The 24,185-nt window shown below is 43.7% G+C and overlaps 1 protein-coding gene across 11 annotated transcripts in view; it reads left to right on the top strand.

The window, feature by feature from the left end:
• Positions 1-24,185, top strand: part of eml1 (EMAP like 1) — a 46,769-nt gene that overhangs the window by 11,545 nt on the left and 11,039 nt on the right. For 4 of the 11 annotated variants that reach the window (XM_047610671.1, XM_047610676.1, XM_047610668.1 and 1 more), the window contains exons 2-8: positions 15,791-15,973; positions 16,257-16,310; positions 18,954-19,092; positions 20,179-20,226; positions 21,541-21,669; positions 21,795-21,823; positions 23,422-23,448. In XM_047610671.1, coding sequence (XP_047466627.1) covers positions 15,791-15,973; positions 16,257-16,310; positions 18,954-19,092; positions 20,179-20,226; positions 21,541-21,669; positions 21,795-21,823; positions 23,422-23,448 — 609 coding nt within the window. Of the gene's footprint in view, positions 1-13,498; positions 13,917-15,790; positions 15,974-16,256; positions 16,311-18,953; positions 19,093-20,178; positions 20,227-21,540; positions 21,670-21,794; positions 21,824-23,421; positions 23,449-24,185 lie in introns of those variants that run through there. The other 7 variants (XM_047610677.1, XM_047610675.1, XM_047610670.1 and 4 more) reach the window with 6 other exon arrangements.

The raw sequence follows: 24,185 nt of genomic DNA, 5'->3' as shown, positions 1-24,185 counted from the left end.
ACCTCCCTCGCCCGCATGTTTCTGTGGACTTGACATGTCACTGGCTGACAGGCTAAACTTGACACCCAGCGGAGGTTGTTTGTTTTGCACACGTGAGCCGCTTTTAGTGTTTGGCGGAAAAAGGACAGGGGCTCGGGCTGTAGTTGCACGACTTTATTGTCAGTGATTTAGTGTGGAAGAGTTAAACATTGTAAAACCAGTGGCTGTCAAATCAGAATATTGCAGAAAAAAAAAGACGCTGCAGAATTAACAGGAAGTCTCTGGATTCAAGGCCAGGATAATGTCAACAGTGTATGTGAGCCGGTGGCCATCGGGGCAGCTGATAAACAAAGGCGAATAGAGGATGAGAAGCAGCCCTTTCGCTTGCAGCGTTGCCCCGGTTCTGCTCGGTGCAATGAAGGGCATGTTGTGAATGTATTTCCCCCCCCTTGGTGGCTGATTGCAATCAGAGAGTGAGACAAAACAGGAGTGATGGAGCAGGACACGGTTGGTGATTTATGTGCTGGCTTTGCTGGTGCTAATGTTATGGGAGGGGAGAGGGTGACTCAGGAAAGAGGAAGCAGCATGACACATCGCTATGACATCAGTTTGGGATTAATATCCATGAAGCTCTGTTCAAAATAAACCCTCCGAGTGGGATTTAGCAAAAACAAACATGCAGCTAAGATGCTCAAAAGGAAGGGTCCTGTACTGACGGTATTCCTGAGCTGATGCGTTCTGTAGTAACATTTTGTTGACACCATCCCTGCTGTCACACCTGCTAGCTACAATTGGTGATTCCCGACACACACAAAGGGGGATTATCCCCAACACAATGACCTCTAAAAGAAACTACTGTACCAGAGGAGCCATGACCCAGATCATCATGATAACTTCAGAAATTAAATCTAAAATCAAATGTTTATCATATTCAGGTTAACCCCCAAAAATGAACATTAATCCCTGTTAATGTGGAATCTCACCTATTTTTTTTTAAGTTGTATTTAGTAGTCGCTGTTGTTAATCAGTATCATCTGTTGGGAAACATAGAGTAACATCATTACTATTGGTGGATAATGAAAAAATCTATAATATTAACATGTAAAATGCTTGTGCAGTTGAGAGGAAGAGAATACTTCCTGTCAGGGATGCTATAGTTCATTCATGCATCACTGATGAGGTGAAACTAGTTAAAAGATTTATGGATTTCCCCCACTAAAACCATTTTCCTGGACCTAGACAGCTTCCCTTTCTGTATCAAGTCCTGAAGTGAAAAAGTCCACCTGCTTCATTATAATGGATGGGAGGATGTTAGAGCAGTGATTTGATAAGCTGAGATAACAAGAGGAATTGGAGTCAAACTTTTCTGGTCCCTTGATGTACAGTATTCCTGTGTGATGAGCTAAGTGCCGGGAGGTTTGTTGGTTGGATTAACCTGAAAAACAGGTGTAGCAGTGAATGTGCGACGTGCGGTAGAATCCGTACAACTTCCTCTAAAATGTCTGACCTTTAAATCTCCTGCAGATTACGGTTTACACGGGCAGGCACAGCTTTGCGGTACGTGGCGCCCTCGAGGCTTGGTGTCGAATAAGTCGAGCGCGGGAGAAGGCTATAACCTCCTAAAACTCTAGAGAGTGTACGTTATTTATTGCCGTGTCATGGCGAGTGTGAGCAGAGGGTGAGCCTGTTTTATTTGTAATCATTAACAGTGTCATAATTCCTATCTGCTGGAATGTCGATGCTGCTCAGGGATTTGCCGGGGTTTTTCCAACCTCCGCTCTCAGCTTCTTGTAAGTTGTTCCTTGGTTAAAACAAGTGTTTGGGGCTCCAATATGTTGTGTATAAATAGAGTGTGTGTCTGGCCCGTAGGCCAAAGTGACATCATACTGTTTTGCTGGCGTCGTCCAGCTGAGCCCAGCTCCACTCAAAGCAGCAAAAGTCAATGATGTCATTCATTCCCCTCTTTCTTTCCCTCTCTCTCAGTCCGTGTGTTGTGGATCATCCAACCAGACTAATGTTTGGAGACTAGGTCAGCTAAACTGCAGAAACACGTGCAGGCTACATGCTTTGTCCTCAGGAGGTCAGGGCTAGCTCAGGCTAAATGAACATTAGCCCCATTACACCCTCAGATACACGCTGTGATTACAGCTGATGAAGGGAGTGAATCCTTTAGAGAGGCCTTTTCTCCGTTAAATCACATTAGGAAACGTGCTGGTCCTGGGGAGGACGTCAGCGTTGATCAAATTAGTCTGCGTTGTGTGGCGTGTAATGAGATTGCCGTTGTTTTTATAGAATTTACCAATTTCCTGATACCACTTTTGTCCATTATAAAAGGAGAAAAGATAACATTTGGTGTTATTGCTTTCAAGTACCATCCCCGTGGTTTAATGTTTTCTATATCCGCCAATCATTTACCAAAGTCATAACTTTTGAGTTGGATGTCATATGGAACCAGTGGACATTATCTATTTTTGCCTGAGTAATCCTTTCAATATCAGTTGAGCTTCCCACGAGAAAGAAATTCACGGAAACCTGTGGCAAAGCTGAACTGTTGAGAAATAAGACGTTACACAACCTGTACATGTGTCACGCGGATTTTGCCACATAATCTAATGTGAATTTAGCCCCTGGCAAATTCTTTTGCCTTATAGTCACTCAACATAACGTTTGACCCATTTTTCACAAGGTACATATCTTCAGAACATTCTGACTGTAAAATGCCATTTTCAGTAGAAAAGGAACTCAGTCCTGCGAGATCTGGTTAGAGTGAGCTGATTAAGACTAGCTGCAAAATAAGTCTAAATACTGAATTTGGACTGTATTTACAGTTTTTTTGACATAGGCATGTAGTAGTTCAGTCATTTAGCATCATAAAATACTCACACTTTCTACAGCAATCTGCTGTAAAACCTACAAATTTATCTATATTTTTCTTTCAAAAGGAGCCAGGAAACTCATAAACTTTGGCTACTATCATACGCCACAGTTAGTTACCTAATGCTAGCTACCAGTACGTCGAAGCTTAGACTGAAGACTCTTCCAGGACCAGGTTGCAAACTAATCAAATTGGCTGAAACCCTCGTCAAGATGTTCATAACACAACTCTGAGACAGAAAGTGTATACCATGTCACATTGTTACTGAAGCCTGTAACGTGCTTTGGACAGTGTTTTGCATCAATGCTAAGTAGATGTTACGTGTAGCTCAGAGGCTAAAACACGCAAAGTCACCAAAGCAGAATCATAGATTAAAACGATTCATGTTGTTCATTAGCAGCTAATGCACCAAAAGCCCCTGAGGTTGTTAATAAGTAAATCTGTTAATAAGTATATCCGGCTCACTTTAATACTTAATATAACTTTAATACTGAGGATCGCTCAGGTTCGTTTCCAAATTCTCCATCCTAACAAATCTGCTCGCCTGTTCGTTTTATCTTTTGAGCTGGTGATTTCTGCTGAGATTTGGACAGGGCGTCTTTTTATCTCCACACTGATGACATGCTCCCACAGGCAGACTGTCACAGGTCTCATCTCACCAGCAGTGGCAGGGCACCACGACGGCACCATAACACCCCAGCTTGACAATAGAGGGGCGGGGTGGGGGGTGCAGGGCGAGGAAAGATAAAGGAAAAATGTCAATTTGAGTTCATGAGAGAAAAATAAAAGGGGACCGAAGTTTAAATTAGTAAATGTGCAGATGGATGGAGCAGACGCGTAGAGTGAAGAGGGTAATGAATTAAGACGGTGGCTGCTTTGATGTTTGTTGGAGGTGTTTTCATACGTGGTGGAGGTGACGCGCCTTCGACCCGTTTCCTGCTCTTCTTGGCGGTGCATCTTTTAAGCATCTCCAGACCAAACCCTGATTGGTCACGGCACGTGGAGAGGGATTAGGATTAAAGCCTCGCTCACGTTACCAGCCCACAGTAGCCAAGGATGGTGTTTTCCTCAATTTATAAGATACATAGAAACTCTGGTGGCAATAGATTCTTTCTTTTCCTACTTTACTTGAAGGAATAAGAACCTGTAACATGAAGAAAAAAGTTTTTTTTTCTTATTTGTTCTCCGTCTTCCCCTCTGATCATTTCTCACTATCCATCGAGGCTGAAGCTTGGCCCACTGCCAAGAAGACCTGCACTCTGACATTTATCTGCATTCAGATAAAGCTGCACTAAAACGCCAGTGGAGAAAAGCCAGGAGAGGGGACTAAATGATGTGTCTCTGTGCCATCACTCATCTGTAACAGCTGTACATGTATCAGAGCAACACTCTAATAAATATTGACCCTAATGGGATAACTCATCCACTGCTGCTGATTCATTTAAAGGCTGACATTGATTTCCCATGGCTGTGTCAGTGAGAGCACACAGCACTCTCTTCGTATTCTTTTTCATCTTCTTCCAGCCTCCGAGTCAATGCGGGCGTAGTCCTTCCACTTTTAAAAACTCCTCCGTCCTTCGCTTCACTTTACTCTCCCTCTTTCTCAAGGCCCTCGTCCCTGCGTCAGACTCTCTCATGCTCCTTGTTTGATCTTGTGCCCCAAGTGGAGCTCAGAGGGCTTTCTGTTTTTTTTTTTTTTGTTTTTTTTTAACCAGACAGTCAGATATTGAGCGGGGAAACATGAGCGTCTCTAGTCACAAGTCATGCTGCCCGCCCTCCTGCTCCTTATCTCGCCACTTCTTTCTCACTTTTTTTCCTGATAAGGTTTGACCAATACTTTCTCTTTCACGCAGTGGAATAGTGAGTCATTAACTGCGAACAGTCGCACTTTAATGTGTATACGCTGTAGCTTTGTTGGGTCTACGTGAGTGTCAGCCTGCAAGAAGCTGCTTTTGAGATCTGCTTGAACCAGCAGGTCTGTGGCTGACCTTATGATAAAACATCCTCCTTATGCCTACAAAAAATATACAATGCCTTTATGTTATGTCAGCCTTGACACAGGTATCTAGTTCTGTTAATGTATCATCTGCAGTGCAGCACTTTAAAATAGGCCATCCCATAACATGGCTACACACCTTAGAGGGGGATTTATCTGCATAGTGCAGTGTGATGTATAAAATCTGCATGGAAGGGAAAGATTAGGCTATGAGCCAGCATCACACTGAGCTATTTTGGTCCCCACCCTAAGTTGCTGAGTATATTACTGACATCTGTTGTGTATCTGCCCACATGCAGAGGTCAAGGAAGAGATAATGCTACGGCCACTTCGGCCTCAGTAATCAAAAGGGCGGTAACTAAACTAAAAGCGAAGAGACTTTTTGGACTGTTTACCTTCATAATCTGCACTCAAAATAGACTACATATAGTAGTAACATCCAGGCCGAAAAATTAAGCCAACAAGGAATCGCTAAAAACTGCAATTCCTCAAGTGGCCACCAGAGGCTTGATGCAAATGTGAGTCAATCTGATACGCTCCCAGGTTAAAATTTCAGGTTTAAAATATACAGAGACAATGCACATTAATAAACATTTCTGTAAATATGGCGCAGGCGACATGAGCTCTACAATAATTGAAAACGGTACTTACATTACAATACTATACATTACAGCACATGCAGTAATACATTACAGTTTCAGAGGAAACGATCACACACTTGACCATCTCTTAATATAATTTTAAATTTCTTTTAAAAAAGAAAGGTAAGTCATTCTCCCTGAGCTGCACTGGAAGAATATTCCACGTATGAGTAGCTCTCACCGAAAAGGTTGAATGACCAGAAACTGTCCTTCTCTTTGGAACCACATTATACTGACAGACCTGGTATGCCTGTCAGTGGATGTTTTCATGCTCAAGTGGAGATCACCATATTTACAAAAACGGTACAAAAAGCGGCTTTGGTCTCTATAGATAATTTTCCCATTCATGTTGACTGCCCTGGGCTGTTATGTTTATATAACTGATCCCTTTACATTACATCAAAGCCTAAAATTGTGCATAGTTAAGGTTGCAGATGACAAATGGGTACGGTGTCGGCGGTCTCATGTTGCCAGCCTTGCTCCTCACCTCCGCTCGTGCTTCCTTTCTTAGCCCATGTCTGAATTAGCCTGTTGTAAAGTGGGGTCAAGAACAACCCAAATGGCAAAAACCAGTGCCAACAATATTAAGCTTCAGAGCTGTTCTTCAGGAAAACCTGCGGGTGATGTCACATGTAGACCTATAAGCACATATGATACAGACTGAGTAATGGTACCAGTTTTTAAGTAGTCAGCATTTATGTGTATTGGTAGATGTTGGTGCGATGTTTGCTTCAGTCAGGTCCTATAGTAATCTCTGTTGCCTTGAGACAGAGATTATCCTGAAATCTCTTCACAGCCCTGGTACAAATAGATATGTTTTGCTTTGTATTTTTTTTTTTCTATTCTGGTAAAGTGTTGCTCTTCGGTTTCTCTCGGTATGTTGCATTTGGTATTGTTGTCTCGTGATAGATGGAAGCGTCAGTGGAACAGCCCCTTCGTGAGCCACCAGTCATTTTTTCATGTCATTTTTTTTTTGCTGAACTGAATGTTTCCTCTCTCCTTCATCTCTTATCTCCTTTTCCACTGACACACATTCCCGCAGCCTCATCTCCTGACCTAGTAAAACAATCAGGCATGTAAAGCAGGAGCTAGTCCCTGTGCTATAAATACGTACACTGAATTTGCGTTTGTAACCAATGCTTCTGGCAATGAGGGAGAGTAGTGCTCTCTGGTTATGTGTGTGTACCCATCTTCAAGTTCACTGTGTGTGCGCGTGTGTGTGTGTGCGTGCACACCACTGCAAGGTCAGAAGAGGAGAAGCCAGCATGAGCCCTTGAACAGTATGTCGTGGATGTGTAAAAATACCACAGAAGAGCCAGAGTGGCCTCTGCTCTGCGCTGTAACACTAAACGTGCTCGGCCCAGCGTTGAATTCTACCTGTGGGGGAGGGCGACAAAGCAATAAATCACACAGATCAGCACAATCCCAGAGAGATGCCATTATTTTTAGTCTCTGCTTAATGCTCAACGCATGTCTCAAGCTATTCATTCCAGTCAGAGAGACACAAGACAAGAAACGGAGGAGGCTCACTTAGAAACTCTTAAACCTGAATATGACGCAGAGCCATGCAAGTATGAACATTTAAATTAGTATGAAAATGATTTCCAGCGCAGATGATCTGTGTACACGCCACCGCGTGTGTATGCATTCGTGTGCACACATGCGTGTCCATGCATAAATCTCGCTATTAATCCTGCAGCGCATCACCAAGCCTTTTACGATTAATTAAAGATAGATTCAATAACTGTGACGAGGTGAATGTTTATGGTAATTGTCTCCATCAGCATATTGTTTCCAGCGAGGCTGAAATCACGGCCCATTGATTTGGCCGCACTTTGCGTCTAAGCCCCGGCCAGTTGAGATGTGAACAGATATAATTAACCTCTCTGTGCCCGTGGTGCAGCTCCCAGAGGCGGCTCAGCGCCCTAATTGGTCTCTTACATCTGCCGTTAATGGAAGGAGCGAGGGGAAAGCCCCGGCTCTGTGTGCGAGGGTGTATCCGCCGTTACACCGATGCATTCAGCCTGTCTGTGGCAGATGGACAGGGAAAGAAAGATGCATCGCATTAGAAATTCCATTAAAAATAAATTCATCAAGGACACAGGTGCAGAGATGAGAGGAGGATGTTGATTCGCCCTCTATTGACAGTCCATTTAGTTGTTAGACAGCAGTTTGTTTTGATCCGAACTTGATGGAATGCTTTTATGTCTGTATTGGGGAATTTGATTTCTAAAAGGTTTCACCGTAAACATGAATGAAACAGCGATGACTGTCTAATGCTGCCCTTTTTCTAGCTTCACATTACTCAGTTGTATTGCCTTCTGTACTGTAGCCAACAATCTCTGAAAAATCATCTGCAGACCCGAATGTAAGCCGCGGTATGTGATGAGTAACGTCTCTGCAATGGCTGTTGAACAGCAGCATCTTCAGGCTGAGCTGCGATTTAAGTCCAGACCAGTGACAGATTGATAGAGAGAAGCTAATTGGCCCAATCAGCAAGCTGTGGGAAGAATTGAAAGGATCTTGGACTTCTGAAGCTTCCCAGAAGTGTTTAACCAACCACGACTGAAATTTAGAAACCTCCAGGACTACGTCTACTTCTGTGGTCTAATTTATTTGGAAATCTTAGCAGTCACGGAAGATCTTGATACAAAGTTGCAGCTAAATTCATTCAGTTTCTGTCTGGACAGACTTGGGACACATTTGATGACTGCCTAGAGCAAACATACTATGTCTGCTTTCGGCCTCTAAATGAGCAAACCGGTGGGATGAAAAGGAAATATGTTGCTTTTCAATCAGTGCTTTTCACCAGTCGTTTGTTCACCGCCTTGTTTCGTGAAAGACAGAAATCAGCGCTGCGAGAACATGCGTAACATGGCCCAACTCCAGCCCATCCTTCCTGTTAGTGCGTGCTTTGAATTTCACATTGCAACTTAATTATTTATAATTCTTCAAGAGGCATCCAAAAAACGTTCAGCCATTTGCTGACATCTTGTTAATTCATCCACATGCCCAACCCCTTGTCCAAAGCAGCTGTCCATCATGACCACAGTGAGAAGAAAAAAAAAAAAGTAATAATGTGTCCTTGTTAGGCTCATTGCTCACTCAAGCTAAACACAGCTGGGCCGGCTCAAGTTACTCTGTGATGTCAAAACTCTGAAAAAGAAAAAAAAAGAAAAAACTATGGCTGGTCAAGTGGAAAACCAGAGGAGAGAATAGTGTATTATTATGCATTTCTTGGATGCATTCAACATCCCGGACGTGTAGCAGTGTGACTGTGTGCTGAGAGGTAGAATTCGAAAACGGGAACACGCCAGTGATGACATTTGTAATATTTGTTGTGTAATGACCGACCGTGCCACTGTATGTTCTCACCCCACTCCAGATGGCAGGTATGTACGACTGGCCGATGTTCAGCGCGGTGACAGTATCTGGCACACAGACCCTGCTGCACTGTCTGTGTGTGTGTGTGTGTGTGTGTGTGTGTGTGTGTGAGACCATTTTCACACCACGGAAATCTGGTTTCCCATAACAACGCTGTCACTTGATGGAACACCAGTGAACGCACGCAGACACACACGGACACACTCTCGTTGGATGGAACAAGCATCCCGCCTCCTGTTCCTTCCTGGTTGTTTGTTACTGGGGGACAAAGCCCTGGTTTATGTGGAGAAAGGTTGAGGCTGAGAAAGAGGCTTGTGTCAGAGCCCGGAGCTGCTGCCAAGCGTGAATTAGAGCTTCTGTGGTCTTTCTAAAAGTCACAGTAGTAAAAAAAAAGATGTCTTTCCACAGCTGTTTATTACTTTTCTTTGTCAGTTCAGCCTTGTAATATAAAGCTTAGCATGTTGCTGCCTTCATGAGTTGCAGTACCTTGCAGTACTCAGATAGACACTCGGGGCTTCCTGTCTCTCATACTGGGTTTGATTTGTGTGATATGTAAGGAAGGCACTTATCACATAGGAAGGAATCCCATTCAAGCTTCTTATTCAAAAATATCTTGTATGACATGGAATATCACAACATGGACATCAGCCTCAGAGATCTGACTTGATCCCAACTTTTCCTCCAACATGTAGATTTAGCGCCACAAAATGACCGCCGTTTCCACGCCTTCGTCTGTGCATGTGCGTCTTTTGCCAAGAAGCAAACGAGGGCAGACAAATAGAAGCCGGGGTGAAAGAAGTCAGAGACGGGAAGCGAGAGAGCGAGGGAATACAAATCCAGACTGCTGCTAGGCTCAAAACCCCCCCCCACCCCCCCGAGTCTGAGGATCGCTAACACTGAGCGAGATCTGCTCCACATATCCAGCATAATCCCTCCGCCACGCCGCGAACACTTCCTCTTTGACGGAGGAGTGTGTGCAAGGGTGCGTGTGAGTTTTGTAAGCAGGGTGTTGGGATAACGCTGTATGTACAGTCTGTGCCAGAGTTAAGAAGGAGTTATTCTGCGTCAATGGGCCGTATACTTTCTGCCCATTAACTCTCTTTTTGGCTTTAGCTACATTTTGACTTTTCTCAAAGGGAGGCTTAAAGGACTGTATGAAAGTGTCACGGTTTGGGAGGGTGGAATTACATTTAATGAATTACAAATATAACAAATTTGATAATTTATTTAATTTGGACCCTGAACTTGAAAACTACATTAACAAGCTAGCACTCTTGAATATCTATTGAATGCAAAATGATGATAATAATGAATATAGAACCCATATAATAGGTATATAAGACCCATGGTTTATAGTTTATAAACTGTTTATATAGATATATTTTACTGTTTCCTTTTTATTATTCCATTATAGTCCACATCTCTGCTCAACCAGAATGATCGAGAGTCTTAACACTGAGTCTTCTTTTCTGTCTCCCTTCCCCCTCTAATAATTAATGTACAGTCCCTTCAGAGGCAGACAAAAATATTGATGGTGTTCCTGCATTGTCGGATCACTCAGCCCTTAAACAAGCAGCACTTAACAGCTTCTACTTTTAGCTCCAGCGTTTCTTGTTCAGTAAACTCCGCAGCGAGAGGAGCTCCCTCCTTTTGACCCGAGCCTGACCCCGGGAAGGATGTACCTGATGGGAGGAAAGGTTTAACGTGTTCATACAAGGACAGTAGGCTCTCTCGCGGGGGTCGTTAGGCCTCTCCTCATGTTCCTCTTTGACCCAGACACACTCTTTGTGACCTCTGCACGCACACACACAGCCCTATAATTCATTCCTTTGTTCCTGGCAGTCTGTTTGGGATTTTTCCGTCCTGTTGTTTGGACATAAAAAGAACTCCTCCTCCTTGTTTCTTGTTCTCTCTCTGCACTGTGTGTTTTCTCCTCTTTGTGCTCGCTTCAGGTTGTGTGCGAGGGTTTCCCTTTGCCCGATCCACCTCGGACTATTTATATCCTCTAAGCCCCGGTCAAGCAGGAGACATCAGAGGCAGCTTGTAAAGCAGCCGTCTGTCTCCCTAATCTGGCCGGGTTGATTAGCTAGGACGCCACGTCAGACCGTCAGCTGCTCCCCTGTTGCTGACGACACGTCGAGTAACTCTCTCCTCCGTTTCTCTGTTTTGCCAGTTTGGTTTTGGAATTTTTCCTCCTGCTGACGTGAATCTGATGGATGATTTCAGTGGTACCCAAGGAGGACTGTGATTTTGTAAATGCATGACATTGTTCTTGTATTTTCTGGGCTTAACATAAAAAAAAAACTGACAAAGAAAATATCTCATTTATATTCATCTTTTTGGTCTTTTTGGTCTTGCAAGTGACATTGATCTATTGTTGTAATCAACATTTTGCTGACATGCATTCTCATCCAGAGAATTTGGTCCAGGCTGTGAGAACTATTAAAACTATTGTCGTGATTTCTGGGCTCCCAGAGGAAACATATTGATTTTTCTCTTGGACTATTGTAAGAATTTGTCCAAAATTTGCCTAAATGTCTGAAAGTCTAATACAATTTGTGCCATCCCCAACAACTGCTAGCATGTTGTCTTGCTTCAAAATGTTAGCATTCTTACGTTAGCATTTAGCTGTGACCCATACCGCAAATAACTGTACATGCTATTTCGAGTGCATTAGTTAATTTACACAAACGTATGTGGTACATTATGAGTAGCTGATAGCGTACTGGTGGATCAAAAGTTGGAACTTGAAACCCTGCATTTTTCTTACCCTCAGTGGTTTGCTAACCATAGCTGTACACAGAAGGGAAGAGATTACCCACCAGTTTTCAAAATCTGGAAAATATTTACAGAGGAAGCTATAATGGCTGAAGTTGGAAAGGCGTCACCATGCAAATGTGGGGTTATAAACGTGTACAGGAAATATCTATCTTTACCACTGTGTGCTTTTGTTAGATAGAGGTTATTTGTCAATGTGTTAGATTAAGGGGTCTGTAATAATTCACTATTGTAAATGCTGCAGCTAGCATTAGCTCAGTAGATCAGATGTTGCTATTGCTAGTCCATCCTGTCAAAACTCAAACAGGTCAAAGTCAGTAGTTTACACAGGATGCTATATGAAAGTGTACTGATGGATGAATCAGCGGGGAGTCGCTGTCTGTCTTTGTGTTATTCTCTGACATATGTTCAATAACTCTCACTCTGCTCCGTCTACATCCACCTCCACCGTTCGCTGTCCGTCTTTAAATCACTGCCTCCTCTTCTCCTTTAATTCCTTCATGCCACTTGAGTATGATTAGGTTCAGACTTCTATTAGGGAGGCAGAGTGAAGTCTGGTTTAATAAGTGTGACTCATTGGTCTTGGGAGAAATGGCTTTCCTGAAGGCACAGTCCGCAGCAGCTGAGCTGGCACCGCGGCTGCACACTACCTGGACTACGTGTGCGCTTGCGTTATGAAATTAAAACCAGTTGACGAGGTGCTGCTCCAGCTAGCAGATGGATGTGACAGTGGGGGTGATATCAGAGCTCCCTTTCTGCCTGAAAAACAGGAATAGTTGTCATAATATTGTGACAGGCTGTTTCCTGCAGCCCGACGGTTCTTTGATCTGGAGGTTTTCTGCAAACACTGGCTGTGGCTTTTCAAAACCTCCCATTGGAGCTCAGCTTAACCTGGCAGCTGAACTTTCCATCGTGTCAACTTAGTTTTATTGTTTGGCTTCTCTGCACCGCTGAGTGAAAGGAAAACAGACATCAATCACTCGCCTTGTCGCATGCACGAGCGCTCGAGCACAAAGTGAGACGGCAGCTATCACGGTTTGCTCTCCAAGGGACTGTCCTGATCGTCGTGCTTTTTCATTCCTTAGCTGTGCATCTGTTCCTTTCCTCGCATTTCCTAGGAGGTGGAGGAGTGAGTCAGCTAAAAACCTCACAGCTCAAATCAGCACGGGGCTGCTGCAGAAGATATTTTATACATGAGGTCGCTGTGCATCGCTCAGAATGTAGGGACTGCTCCCTCGGCGTTGATCAAAAGAATTTCCCCAGGACATTTTTAGTCTTTAGCGTATCGATCCGTGTGCCTGATGAGAGTGCGGAAGAGAGGGGGATTCAGAGCATGTGTGCAGGCTCCGGCGTTCATTATTGATGATGGTGGGGTCAGTAAATGGCTCTGAAATAAGGCGGAGGTGGAAGCAGGGGGTGGTTTGGTTAGATCAGAGCGGGAGAACTGAAGAGGCTTTTCTATTTGCCCTTCATTGGATCCCCCGTGGCTGTAGTGATGGACAAGCACTCAAGCAGGCAGGTGGTCCTCCCCACAATGACATGGCCTCGCGGAGGCAGGTAATAGGGAGCAGCGTGTCACGATGCATCTGAGTGAGCAGATAGATGGGCTCGGATTTTTTTGACCCGGCCACGTATTGACCAGAGAATGAAACAGGGACAGAAAAAGAAAATCAGGGCGAAGCTGAAGCCGACTGAATGAAGTGATTCAGGCGGACGGCTGACAGGTGTGAATACCACACTGCAGATCGGTGGGGTGCTCTGATTTACTTCTGTGCGGATTAAAGAGGGATGCTGGCATCTAAGGCCCCGTGTGGTGATGGATTTACTGTTAAATGAAGATTGACATGTTACTGATAGTGACGCTCAGGGCTGAAAACGTGTGAGCCCCAGAGAGCGCTGTCACATCAGGAGCAGATTTAGCCCAATCTACACCGTGTGTGTGTGAGACTACGTCTTGGTCACAGCTGCGCTGCACCCTCAGCACACAACTCTGACCCTTTCTGAGTGTGGCTGTAGCTGTGAACGTGTTACTGGGCGTGAACTCGCCTCAGATGTTTTAACCAAGGAGCAGGGGGACGGAGGGAGGACGTTGGCCGTGACAGCCAGTCATTGTACTTCAGCGGCCGATGGTATCACGCCGTCATTGTCTCAGTGTTGGGAGCAGACCCACAGCAGATGCTGAGCACATAATAGAAGCTTTATCTCTGGATATTCACCCCGCGTGTGAATATGAGCAAGGACTGCTTGAAGGGAAGTGTCACAGGTGAGCAGATAGTTTAAGATCCAGCGTTGTCTGTTGCGGTGAAGGAGCGGAATAGGGATTGTAAAACATGAAAGCAGCTCCGTCGAGAAGAAACCTTAAGTGAACGCACGAGCGTATAAACCGAGGCAGACAGATTTCTCATTGTACTTGTAAAGCTGCGGCCGTCGCTGTAATACCTCAGATTGTGCGCCGTGCGGTTTTCATTTGATGCCATTTCTCCAGATCAGGGGTTTTATTATGGGATTCTCACTTGTAGGGCAGGTGAGAATATTACACAGTGCATAGAAGTAATACCTCATCCAAGTTAGAACTTTTGTTATTGCAAAAAAATAAAAAATAAATTCTGAAATTCATTCTGTGCGTGTTCATATTTCTGCTCTCGGCTAATGAACCGTTCTCCGTCTGACCATGGGGCCTTTCCGAATGAAGCAATTCACAAAAACACATGATAAAAATACACAATTAAACGAAATACCCATAACAGGCAGTATTTTTTGCTTCCTAATGGAATTTTTCCACTCGTAAACAAAACTGTGAAATTGCTTTTCCAGCAGTGTTCTGCCAATTAAGTTATTGTGGCTTCATTGTTCCCAATTAGATTATTCTGTATATTTCTAAAAACTTATGAAGACGTCGCTTTGCTTCAATAATTGTGAATACATAAAGCAGTTTAAGGTGTTTGTTGCAGCTAACATTGAGTGATTTATTTGGTTTTAGTCACAGGAGCAGCAACACATCTATATTATGGTTCTTCTGTTGCAAATGTGCGTTACGCCAAGGACGATTCACTGGATGGATTAAACTCAATAAACCTACAGATTCTATTTATCAATGAGCAAATCTTTGGGGAGAGCCTCGGGTCAGGGGTGTCCTCACTCTCATCACACCACTTTGTTTTCACCAGAGCGTGTGTCGTCTGAGTTTCAGCGTCGTACTTGATTTGTTTGAGAATGTTATTTAGAAATGTCAGGAGCTTTTTCAGATTCCCATTGCGTTACCGAGCGGTCGGGGTCTAACGCAAATTCTCAGCAGAAACCCCAACTGCGTGTGTGCCTAATCACCACATGTCTTCCCTCTAATGCATAATGCATCAGGCTTTTATTACAAGTCTGCTGGGAAAACACGGCGGTGATTTACATTAATATTTCATCAAACCGCTGTGACATCAAAGTCTTAATAGAGAAGAACCTGCACAAATGTGCGTGGTGTGTGTGTGTTATCATTAATGAAGTGGACCCCGGTGGCCGCTGCTTGGCCTGCATCTGGGTGTCAGGTGGAAAGGTGATAATAATGTGTTAAGTTAGTTTAAGATAAGAGGCCGCGCAGACGTTAGAAACGGGCTCATGAATAAAGCTTTTAATAGAAAAGCAGCCTTTGAATCAAATAAATGTAAAGGCTTTTGCAGCCAAAGAGTCTGAATTTATAACAGAGAATGAGTTCGCTGCTTGTATCTCAGCTCCGGGGTTTGTTTTTGCTGTTTTTTTTGTTTTGTTTTAGTATTTTTCTGCACTTATCACTATGATTTAAACATTAACAAAGATATAAATTCTCAAAATGTATTAAAGTTCAGGAAGAGACTGATAATTGTGCCTACGAAACATTTTACCTGCAAACATAGTGATATCTAACAAACCTGCTGACAATATCAACTATATATAGTATACATATATATTTCAGACCCTCTTATCTAACCTTCTGCAAGAAAGCGAATAAGCACTTTTTCTTAATGTTCCAAAATGTGTATGTCAGCGACTCATCATCACATTACCCGCTGTGGCTCAAAGGTGTGCACCATTAACTGACTCATGTTCGAGATGACGCGACCCATCGGCTCCCTGACCTTATTCGTGCTTTCTGACACGTGTTCCCCCCAGATGACAGTGCGTCGGCAGCCAGCAGCATGGAGGTGACGGACCGCATCGCCTCCCTGGAGCAGAGGGTCCAGATGCAGGAGGACGAGATTCAGCTGCTCAAGTCCGCTCTGGCCGACGTGGTCCGCAGACTCAACCTGTCTGAGGAGCAGCAGGCCATGGGGTCACGCAGAGGGCCCACCAAAGGTATCACGCAGACCGTACGCTGGCCGACCGTCATTTCTTCTACTGTCTTAAGCTGCGGGCTCTTGTTTAAATTAACAATGAAACACAAGCTGCCTTGTAGACATACAGTATATCTCAAGGACTCTTCTTCTCCTTTTCCACTTTGATCTCTCTTTGCTCATGATGTACCTTTCAAATCCTCCTTTCCCCTCCCTCCTCCCCCCCGTCTCTTCTCCCTGGTGTTCCCCCTTCTCCTGGACTGTGTTGTTGTTGTTGTTGGACGTGTTGTACGTTACGTGCATAGACCCCGCTATGATGAGAAAGTCTCCCTCAGCAGACAGCAATGTTGGGAAGCCAGGTAGGCTGACTGTGTAGTCTGTCTACACTAACCAGGCCTGGCGTGTACACGTGCACATTTCACACCTTTCGGTCACTGCCTGCCCCGCGAGGATTTTGTAACCTGTACATGCATCTCACAGTATGCACAGTATGTTTAGTAATGCACGCTGCTCTGCAGTCGCAGCTGGAAGACGTGGTTCCAGCTGCTGACAGTAGCTTTGGACTGAGCAGGCGGTAACTGTTCAGTATCTTTTAGGATCGTGAAGAAGCCCATTTCTTTAGGCTACACAGATAAAATGCACAATTAACAATTAACTTTACATGAACATGTAAAACGTCACTTTGTTGGTCCTCTCCACACGATGTCACACAGCCAGATGCACTCTGTCCAGTCACTTACTGTGAGCTACGTACGAGGCAGCCTACATTCATCCTAATAGGAATTCGCTTGGAGATTGTTTAGGCTTTTCCACTTTTTGTAGCATTTACATGTGTTGATTTTCGAGCTGTGAAATCAGTCTCTCAGACTCTGCCCCCTCCCTTTTAGACTGATAACGCTCTGCACGTAAAACCAACCGCACTATGTGTTCCGTGTCCTCAGATATGCATTTGTGTGTTGAAGCGGAAGCAGGTCATGACTCCAAGCGGCCGCTTGCTCCAGTCTGAGTAGCGACTGTGAAAGCATGGAGTTTGGGTTTCGACGACTCAGGCTCAGAGCTGCTTCTTTTTTCTTTCTTTTTTTCTTTTTTCTTATCGTTCTCCACTTTTAGCTGCAGGGAGCAGCCCGCCTCCCTCCTTCCCTCCGCTGAAGCGCAATGATCTGCTTCAGAAAGCTCGACAGCTACGCATACTGCATGCGGACGATCGCGGGCACAAACACACGGGGCAGAAGCACGCACGCAGAAGCACACACATTCATCTTTGACATGCTAACAAAATTACAAACCTCAGTTTGCCCCTGCTGCGTAATTGCTACATGAATGATAACAGTGAAAGCGTGTACATACGCTCGTGTGTGTGTGTGCGCGTGAGCCTGAGTGAACGTATGTCTCTTCGGGATGAAACAGTGCCTATTAAATATTTATCACTGCAGATGAAGCTGCAGTTTGGATTTGTTAGTCCGTTCTTGCCTCACATGAGTGTGTGCATTTTTATGTTTGTTGCCGCTTCTATGAATCACTTGTGATTATATAAGGAGAACTGATTAAACAAATGCAAAAATAATCAGTAAAAGGAACATTAAGTTAAGTTAATACAGATTTGTGTGTGGTATGTATAATTTTATTCTCATGATATATATTATACCGTGCAATTCTTCTCTGAACCCTCACTGAAGAGGTGTAACAATCAGTGCGTTTACATGCAGAGCTTAATCGAGCTATGCTCAAAATTCGACTTTCTCACTAAAGTCCTTGTCCCAGTTTACATGCAGCGCAAGAAAATCGAATACCTGTTCTCCTCCTCCACACTAGGTGGCGATACGTGTCTTTTCAGCGGGATAATACCACATTAATACGGCCCGATTTCCGGCTGGCCTGTTACGTGATATAATAAACAAGAGTCGTTCATGCGGCAGGCCGGCATTTCAAACAACAACCAGACGGATAATAGTACATTTTTTAATCATGTACGTAATGTTCGCGCTACTTCTGGTGCAGGTAAGATCCGCGCTATCCCACAGATGGCTCCGTTTCTCTTCTTCTTCTTCTTCTTCTTCTTCTTCTCCTTCTACGCTTTCTTAGACGTGTTTGTTCCGGGCTCACACGCATTATCCGATTGAAAACTCCGATTCCATCGCGTTATCTGGGTGTCTCAATCGGATAATGAGAACTCCGATTTTAATCGGAGTAACGTGTTTACATGCACAAAGTTCTCCTGTTATAGTCCGATTAAGGCAATAATTCGTTTTTTTCACGTGCATGTAAACGCACTGACAATCTCTTTATAGGTGACAGTTGGTTGTTCTAGGCAAAAGAAACCCTCTCGTATATTTGATGCCCCAAATGTTTATAAGAGGAGCAAACAGGAAAAAAAATATTGCAGCTCTCCTCTTGCCATTACTGCTTTCTATTAGAAAAGATATCACTTTTATCAGCGTCACCGTTCTGCCTGAGTTCAGCCATCGCTTCCAGGCCCTCAGGCTTAATGTGGTGGTAGGAACCAAAGTTGTGGGAGGTGTTTCCTCGTGTTAAATGTTTGGGGAACGCTGTGTGTGGACGATATGTATAAGATGTCGTTGTCTCAATTGCTTCACCTCAAATTTGAGACGAGTTTGACTTGGTACCAACCCATTTCTCCCCGTTTTTTTCATCGCTACAGATCAATTTCATGAACATTACGTGGTGCCTTGTTGCCACATACATTATTTATTGGTCTCTTCTTCAGTTTTTTGCATTATCCATATGATCTCACTTAAATGGACTGGACCTTCCTGTATAAGGATGTGCTCATTTATCTCAGCAGAATAATAAGCCTCACACGGCAATGTAAATTAACAAAAATAAAATAAAAATCCACAAAATTACATTGTTATAATAGAAAATGTAGTTATTTTTCAAGTTGGGAGCTCAACATCGGACGCACTTTCCATTTACATCGCTAGAATGTCATCAGCGTTGTTTATTTCTGAACTCGTCCTTCTGTTGGCCTATTTTTTTTCCAGCCAGGCCAATGATTGCCACGCTGCCGTTACGGCCCACTGTAAACAACGGGACCATCCTACCAAAGAAAGGCAGCGGCACGTTGCCCTCACCATCTGGATCGGGATCCAGAAAGGACACCAGCACATCATCCAATAAGAGGTGAGGAAACGCAACCTAATCTCTTAATTGACTTCTATGTTTACTGAATGTTGTCTTCTTTTGGGGTTAGTCAACAGATTATGTGGTACTGGTTTACTGAACCCTTGAGTTAATGTTGGAGGTGTTTGCTCCAAATAATTCATATAGGACACGTAGACAGGTAGTGAGGCCTCACAAATATTGTGACATTTCTTTTGTCCCTAGACCTTTCTTCAGTCCTGTCTGCCTGCATCACGTCAGATCATTTCCCTCATAAACTGTCACATTTCTGTCTCGTTATCACCCAAAAAAAAAAACACTGACATTTACCAGGGCTGATACAGCATTTTCCCCGCCTCTTTATCTCCGTCGTGTGCGCGAGTTTACACGTGCACGTGGAGCGCGGGTTATCGGTCCCGTCTGCCAAGCAAACAATAGCCGTTTCCTCATCTCTGGAGGACATTACCATAATCAGATGAAGCTCTGCAGACAGCGGGGACGTTCTCCAGTCCAAACAGATGTTAACTCCCCTGTGGCGTTGTTACTCTTTCCGTGTGCGCTTTTATTGATGCTTTGGAGACGCTTTCCTGTACAATCTGCGGCTCTCACCTCAAGGTTTAATGAAGTGAACACCAGAGGAATTGTTCTGCGGAATGAAAAGTAACTCATACGCTGAAGTGAGACTTTATTTCCTTGTAGTTTCGCCAAATGGATTCAAGCCAAGAGGCTGTTCCTACTCCTGATTTATATGATTTATCAGCCTTTAAAGTTTTCTGTCTGCCTGGAAACAGCGTTGTTGTCAAGAATTTAGGAATCTGAACCAGATTTCTTTTACGGCTGTCTGGTTAAATCTGCCCGAACTCCTATAGTTTGATTTCCCCTTAAGTCTTCTTATTTTCATACAGGGTACAGAACATAGGATTCAGGAGCTTAGAGCAAAAGTGACGAGGTCTTAGTCATCGGTTGCCTCCTCTGTTTATCCTCAAATACTGTGTTGTGTCCCATCTTCCGTGCCTTGCGTGTCCGCTCTCGTACATTTCCTTTCCGACTGTGACGTTGATGTATCCTGTTTGTGTCTTGTCCATCTACAACGTGATGTCCTTCCAGTTTGTCCTCTCTGTCTCGTTCTACCAGAATGCTCTATCTGCCTCTCAGGTGAGGGTATCAGCGATCCTCACTACTAATCACAGTGTAACGCCATCTCTGATCCCATCACTGATGTCACGCATGCTAAACTCCATCTTCACTTATTAAATCAGTTATTTATTTATTTTTTTTAATTATTTTCCCACACCATTCGTCTCAGTTGCATCCACAGTGTGTTGTTTAACTCTTTGTAGCAGCGTGTACTGTCTGTGTCAGAGATTAGTCAAAACTACAGAATGGTCACAGTCCCTTCAGAGCTGGCATACGGCCCTCAATGCCCTGTGGCCCAATTACTGTGATTCCTCCTGGAATAACACAGCAAACAACAGTTTCTCTCTTTCTCTCTCTCCCTCTTTTTTTTCTTCTTTTTTTCTGCCCGTTTCTGTTTTTTTACCGGACAAACACACACCAGCTCTCCAGAAGGGATAACAGCCGGTGGCCAGTTTTAGGATTTGAATAGAGTTTTCTCCCATAGGGTGGATTAGGTGACTCGGCCGTACTGGCCGTTGGACTGCTGATGGAGCCTTTTCATTGTTGTGAATAGGACAGGCTGTCTGCTCCACCAATATGCAGATCTGCACGGACACTGTGCGCGCTGTGTATTATCGCCAGGGTAGAGTAAACAGAGTAAAAGAGTCCGGAAACAACTCTTTTTTTTGTTGTTTGTTTTGTTTTGTAATAATTCACAATAAGAGTACGCAGTTACAAGGAGATAGCTCTTCCCCTGCTTCTCATGTCTCCTGTTTGTATGAGCTGTCACTTTGGGAAGCTGTGTTTGCTCCGCTAACCAAGGCCAATTTATCATGTTGTCTTGACAACCCCTGCTGTTTTCATGTTTAATAATCCTCACAGAAAGCGGCTTCGGGCCCTGTCAGGTGTTACTTGACCAGGTAACAAGCTCAAAAAAGGATAATAGTGCTATTTCTAACAAGGCAGTGGTTTTCCTGGAGTACCTATTTACATTACAGCTGTATTTTTGCCAGCAGTTTAATATTTCATGTCAGGTAAGCTTTGAAGCATTTAATTGCAAGGTCAGGCATGGAAAATCGTCTTTGTTCACAGTGACTGCAGTTCAGCAAACACAAGGCAGTGGCAGTATTTAGCAAAGAGCCGGTCAAACTGTAACAGAAACACAAACAGCCAACAAAAATATATAGATATCTTGAATTAAACCACATTTTTTTCTACTGAAGGCAGAGTTTCTTGTCAATGGGAGTTGAGAGTCGTTGGGGATTTTTCCTACATTCCCCAAATGCCTTGTTGTCAGGTAATTTTGTAACCTATTTTTTTTCCACCCTCTGTTCGCCTTCCCGTTCGTCACAGCACTGTGAGGAGGGCCAGCTCAAACGAACATGTGGGAACTCTCACTCGTAAAGATTCGGGCGACTCCAAGAACAACCGAACACGCGCCGGATCCACCGGCAGCAACTCCAGCGGGAAAAGAAGCGAGAGGTAACGCTTTCCCTCATGGAGAATCAGTGTTTCCTCATTTCAGTTCCACGCACTGATTGACTACATGGTTTATTTCTTACCTGGGGAGGTGATTGACAGCTGTGTGTTTACTCATTTATTTGCAGCAAACAAAGGGATCCGGTGTTCAACGCAGGTAAGAGGAGGCTCTTTTATGACCTTGTAGCTGGGTAGCTGTACACTTTCAGCCTATGGTTCAATCTACTAATAGACATTACACAAAACATGCTCAGTGGTTCTCTGTGTCTGATGATGGTCAAAACAAAGAATTACCTATTGGTCTTTTGTCTATTCCCACAAAGTACATAAATTGATTTCCGCCATAATGTGAGTCGATACCTCGGACTGTTGTCTGTATCCAGAGGACCACTGAGGGACATGACGTCCCGTCTTAAATATCACTGTGAAACCTTCATTCTTCCCATCATCAACCCTCATTCATCACTACATACTACATCAATTTTGCCCTGCATTTATTAGGGCATTTATTAATTTTCATTTTCCTTCAGGCCAATTTGAGTATTTTTACTTTTACTACCCAACACGTCTGCTAAATAGATTTGGGACACGTACATAAAGTATGTTGTGGGAAGCAGCAGGAACCTCCTGAGGCTTTTCCAAATAAATAAATAATTTCGAGCATTTGTCTTTGAGTCCTACTGAAAGTGAACGCATCATCTCTAATCCCTCCAGTCATAATCTCTACAACAGAAGTGACAAGTGCAATGTTAACATGACAAATACAATAGGCTTATTATTATTATGAAATAAGTTCTAGATTGAAAACTGAAATTTCTTTCACACAGATTCTAAAATTTTTATGATTAGTTTTAAAATAGAAGATGCACAACCCCCCAAAAAATAAAAAAAGCACACAAGCTCAGTCTTCCTTTAAAAATTTGTGCACACAGTTTATGCTTTCACTAAAAAGCAGGAAAAGGCATTGTAAGAAGACAATGGGACTGAATATGAAATTAGATTGGTATTGATCAGAATTTCCATCTCCTTGCTCTTTATTGATTTTCGTCTAAATTGAACTGCTGGTTCTAATTTGATGAACACCTGGCACCAGATTTATCCGGTTCATGCTGCAGAATAAAAAAAAAAAAAAGAATGCTTCACCTTATTGACCCGCTCCTTCTGAAACTACCGGTAGTATTTTTCAGTAACTGTAACCGTCCAACGTTACGAGGTAGAAATGAAACACATATTACAATGTGACAGGATGCTGAACATGTAAGTAATTATTACTACTGCACACCAGTTGTTGGACATCTGAATTAATTACAAGTCAATAATCTTAGACCAGACAGCACAGTCAGGACAATAGCAAAGACACAAACCACAACGGTGTGACAATTAACCAATAAGAATGATAATTACAGTGGCAACTTCTGCAAATGTTGCACTTCCACACAATAATAACCACATGCAAAGTTGTTAATTGGAATTTTAAATAAGAATGTTTGCTTTTACAATATAAGTAATATAAGTAGAGAAGCCAGAAGGTAAATGTAATCACTGCAGTGTAGGAGCAGAGGGTGGGATGGCAACATTCAGGAAATGAGCACTGGCTCATTAAGACCATTAAGGAAAGTAGCCATTAAGGACAGAAGCTGCTGTTCATTAACACCAGGGAACAGGAAGTGCGCTCATATTAGGACAGACCAGGAAGTGAGGAAGCCATGCCACCCCTCACCTGGTGCTTGTGTGTCTCTCTGTGACCTTTACAAGGAACGCGACGTGTGACCCACTGCAAAGGTAGGCCACAGCCCCCCCGCCCCTCCAGCCCCCACTTCCCTCTAATGCCCCCCAGCTTCCACAGCTCTCTGGGCATTGCAGATTCTTTCTACTGACCTCAGTGTTTAACACATCACATCTTCTTTAATCTAGTTGAACCAAACGAGAACAAATGGCCTGTTTTTATTTCTCCATCTCGACATTTTATTGGTTTCGCAAATTTTCCCACGCAATGAGCAGAGAGCTGTCCAGACAGGGGCAAGAGTGGGTTGATGAAGTGTGTGTGAACGTTGCCTCCCCTTTAATTGAGACTTGGATTAATTAACATACGTCCCGGCTAACCTCCACTGAGTGCAGTGTTTGCAGTTCACTTGTTGTCCGACTGCGAATGAAGCCGCTGCTTCACCAGACTTGCGCGTTTGCTCACGGCCTCACTTTTCGCTCGTAGGCATTTTAGTCTCTGTCACCATGGCAACAGCACAAAGATTTCGGACACTCGCTGCCACGCAGACGCTTCGAGTTTTCCCTGCGAACTCCTTAAATCCTCTGTTCTGAGATTCCCCGCTTCAGTCCAGAGCTGCTAGATTTGCTGCTGCTCTTATTCTCCCCCTGTCCTCGAAATGAGTATTTGCATTACAAACACATTCAGCCTCTTTTTTTTTCTTCTTCTTTTTTTTTCTTTTGGTAGTTCCTATTGAAGTCTGTTCGATTTTTCAGCTTGTAGCTTTCTCACACCGCCTCAAGTGTCGTCTGTTTGT

Source organism: Mugil cephalus, chromosome 17 (assembly GCF_022458985.1).
Source record: "Mugil cephalus isolate CIBA_MC_2020 chromosome 17, CIBA_Mcephalus_1.1, whole genome shotgun sequence".
Classification (NCBI taxonomy): domain Eukaryota; kingdom Metazoa; phylum Chordata; class Actinopteri; order Mugiliformes; family Mugilidae; genus Mugil; species Mugil cephalus.
Note: the sequence above shows the minus strand (reverse complement) of the source record. Positions and strands in the feature narration are given on the sequence as shown.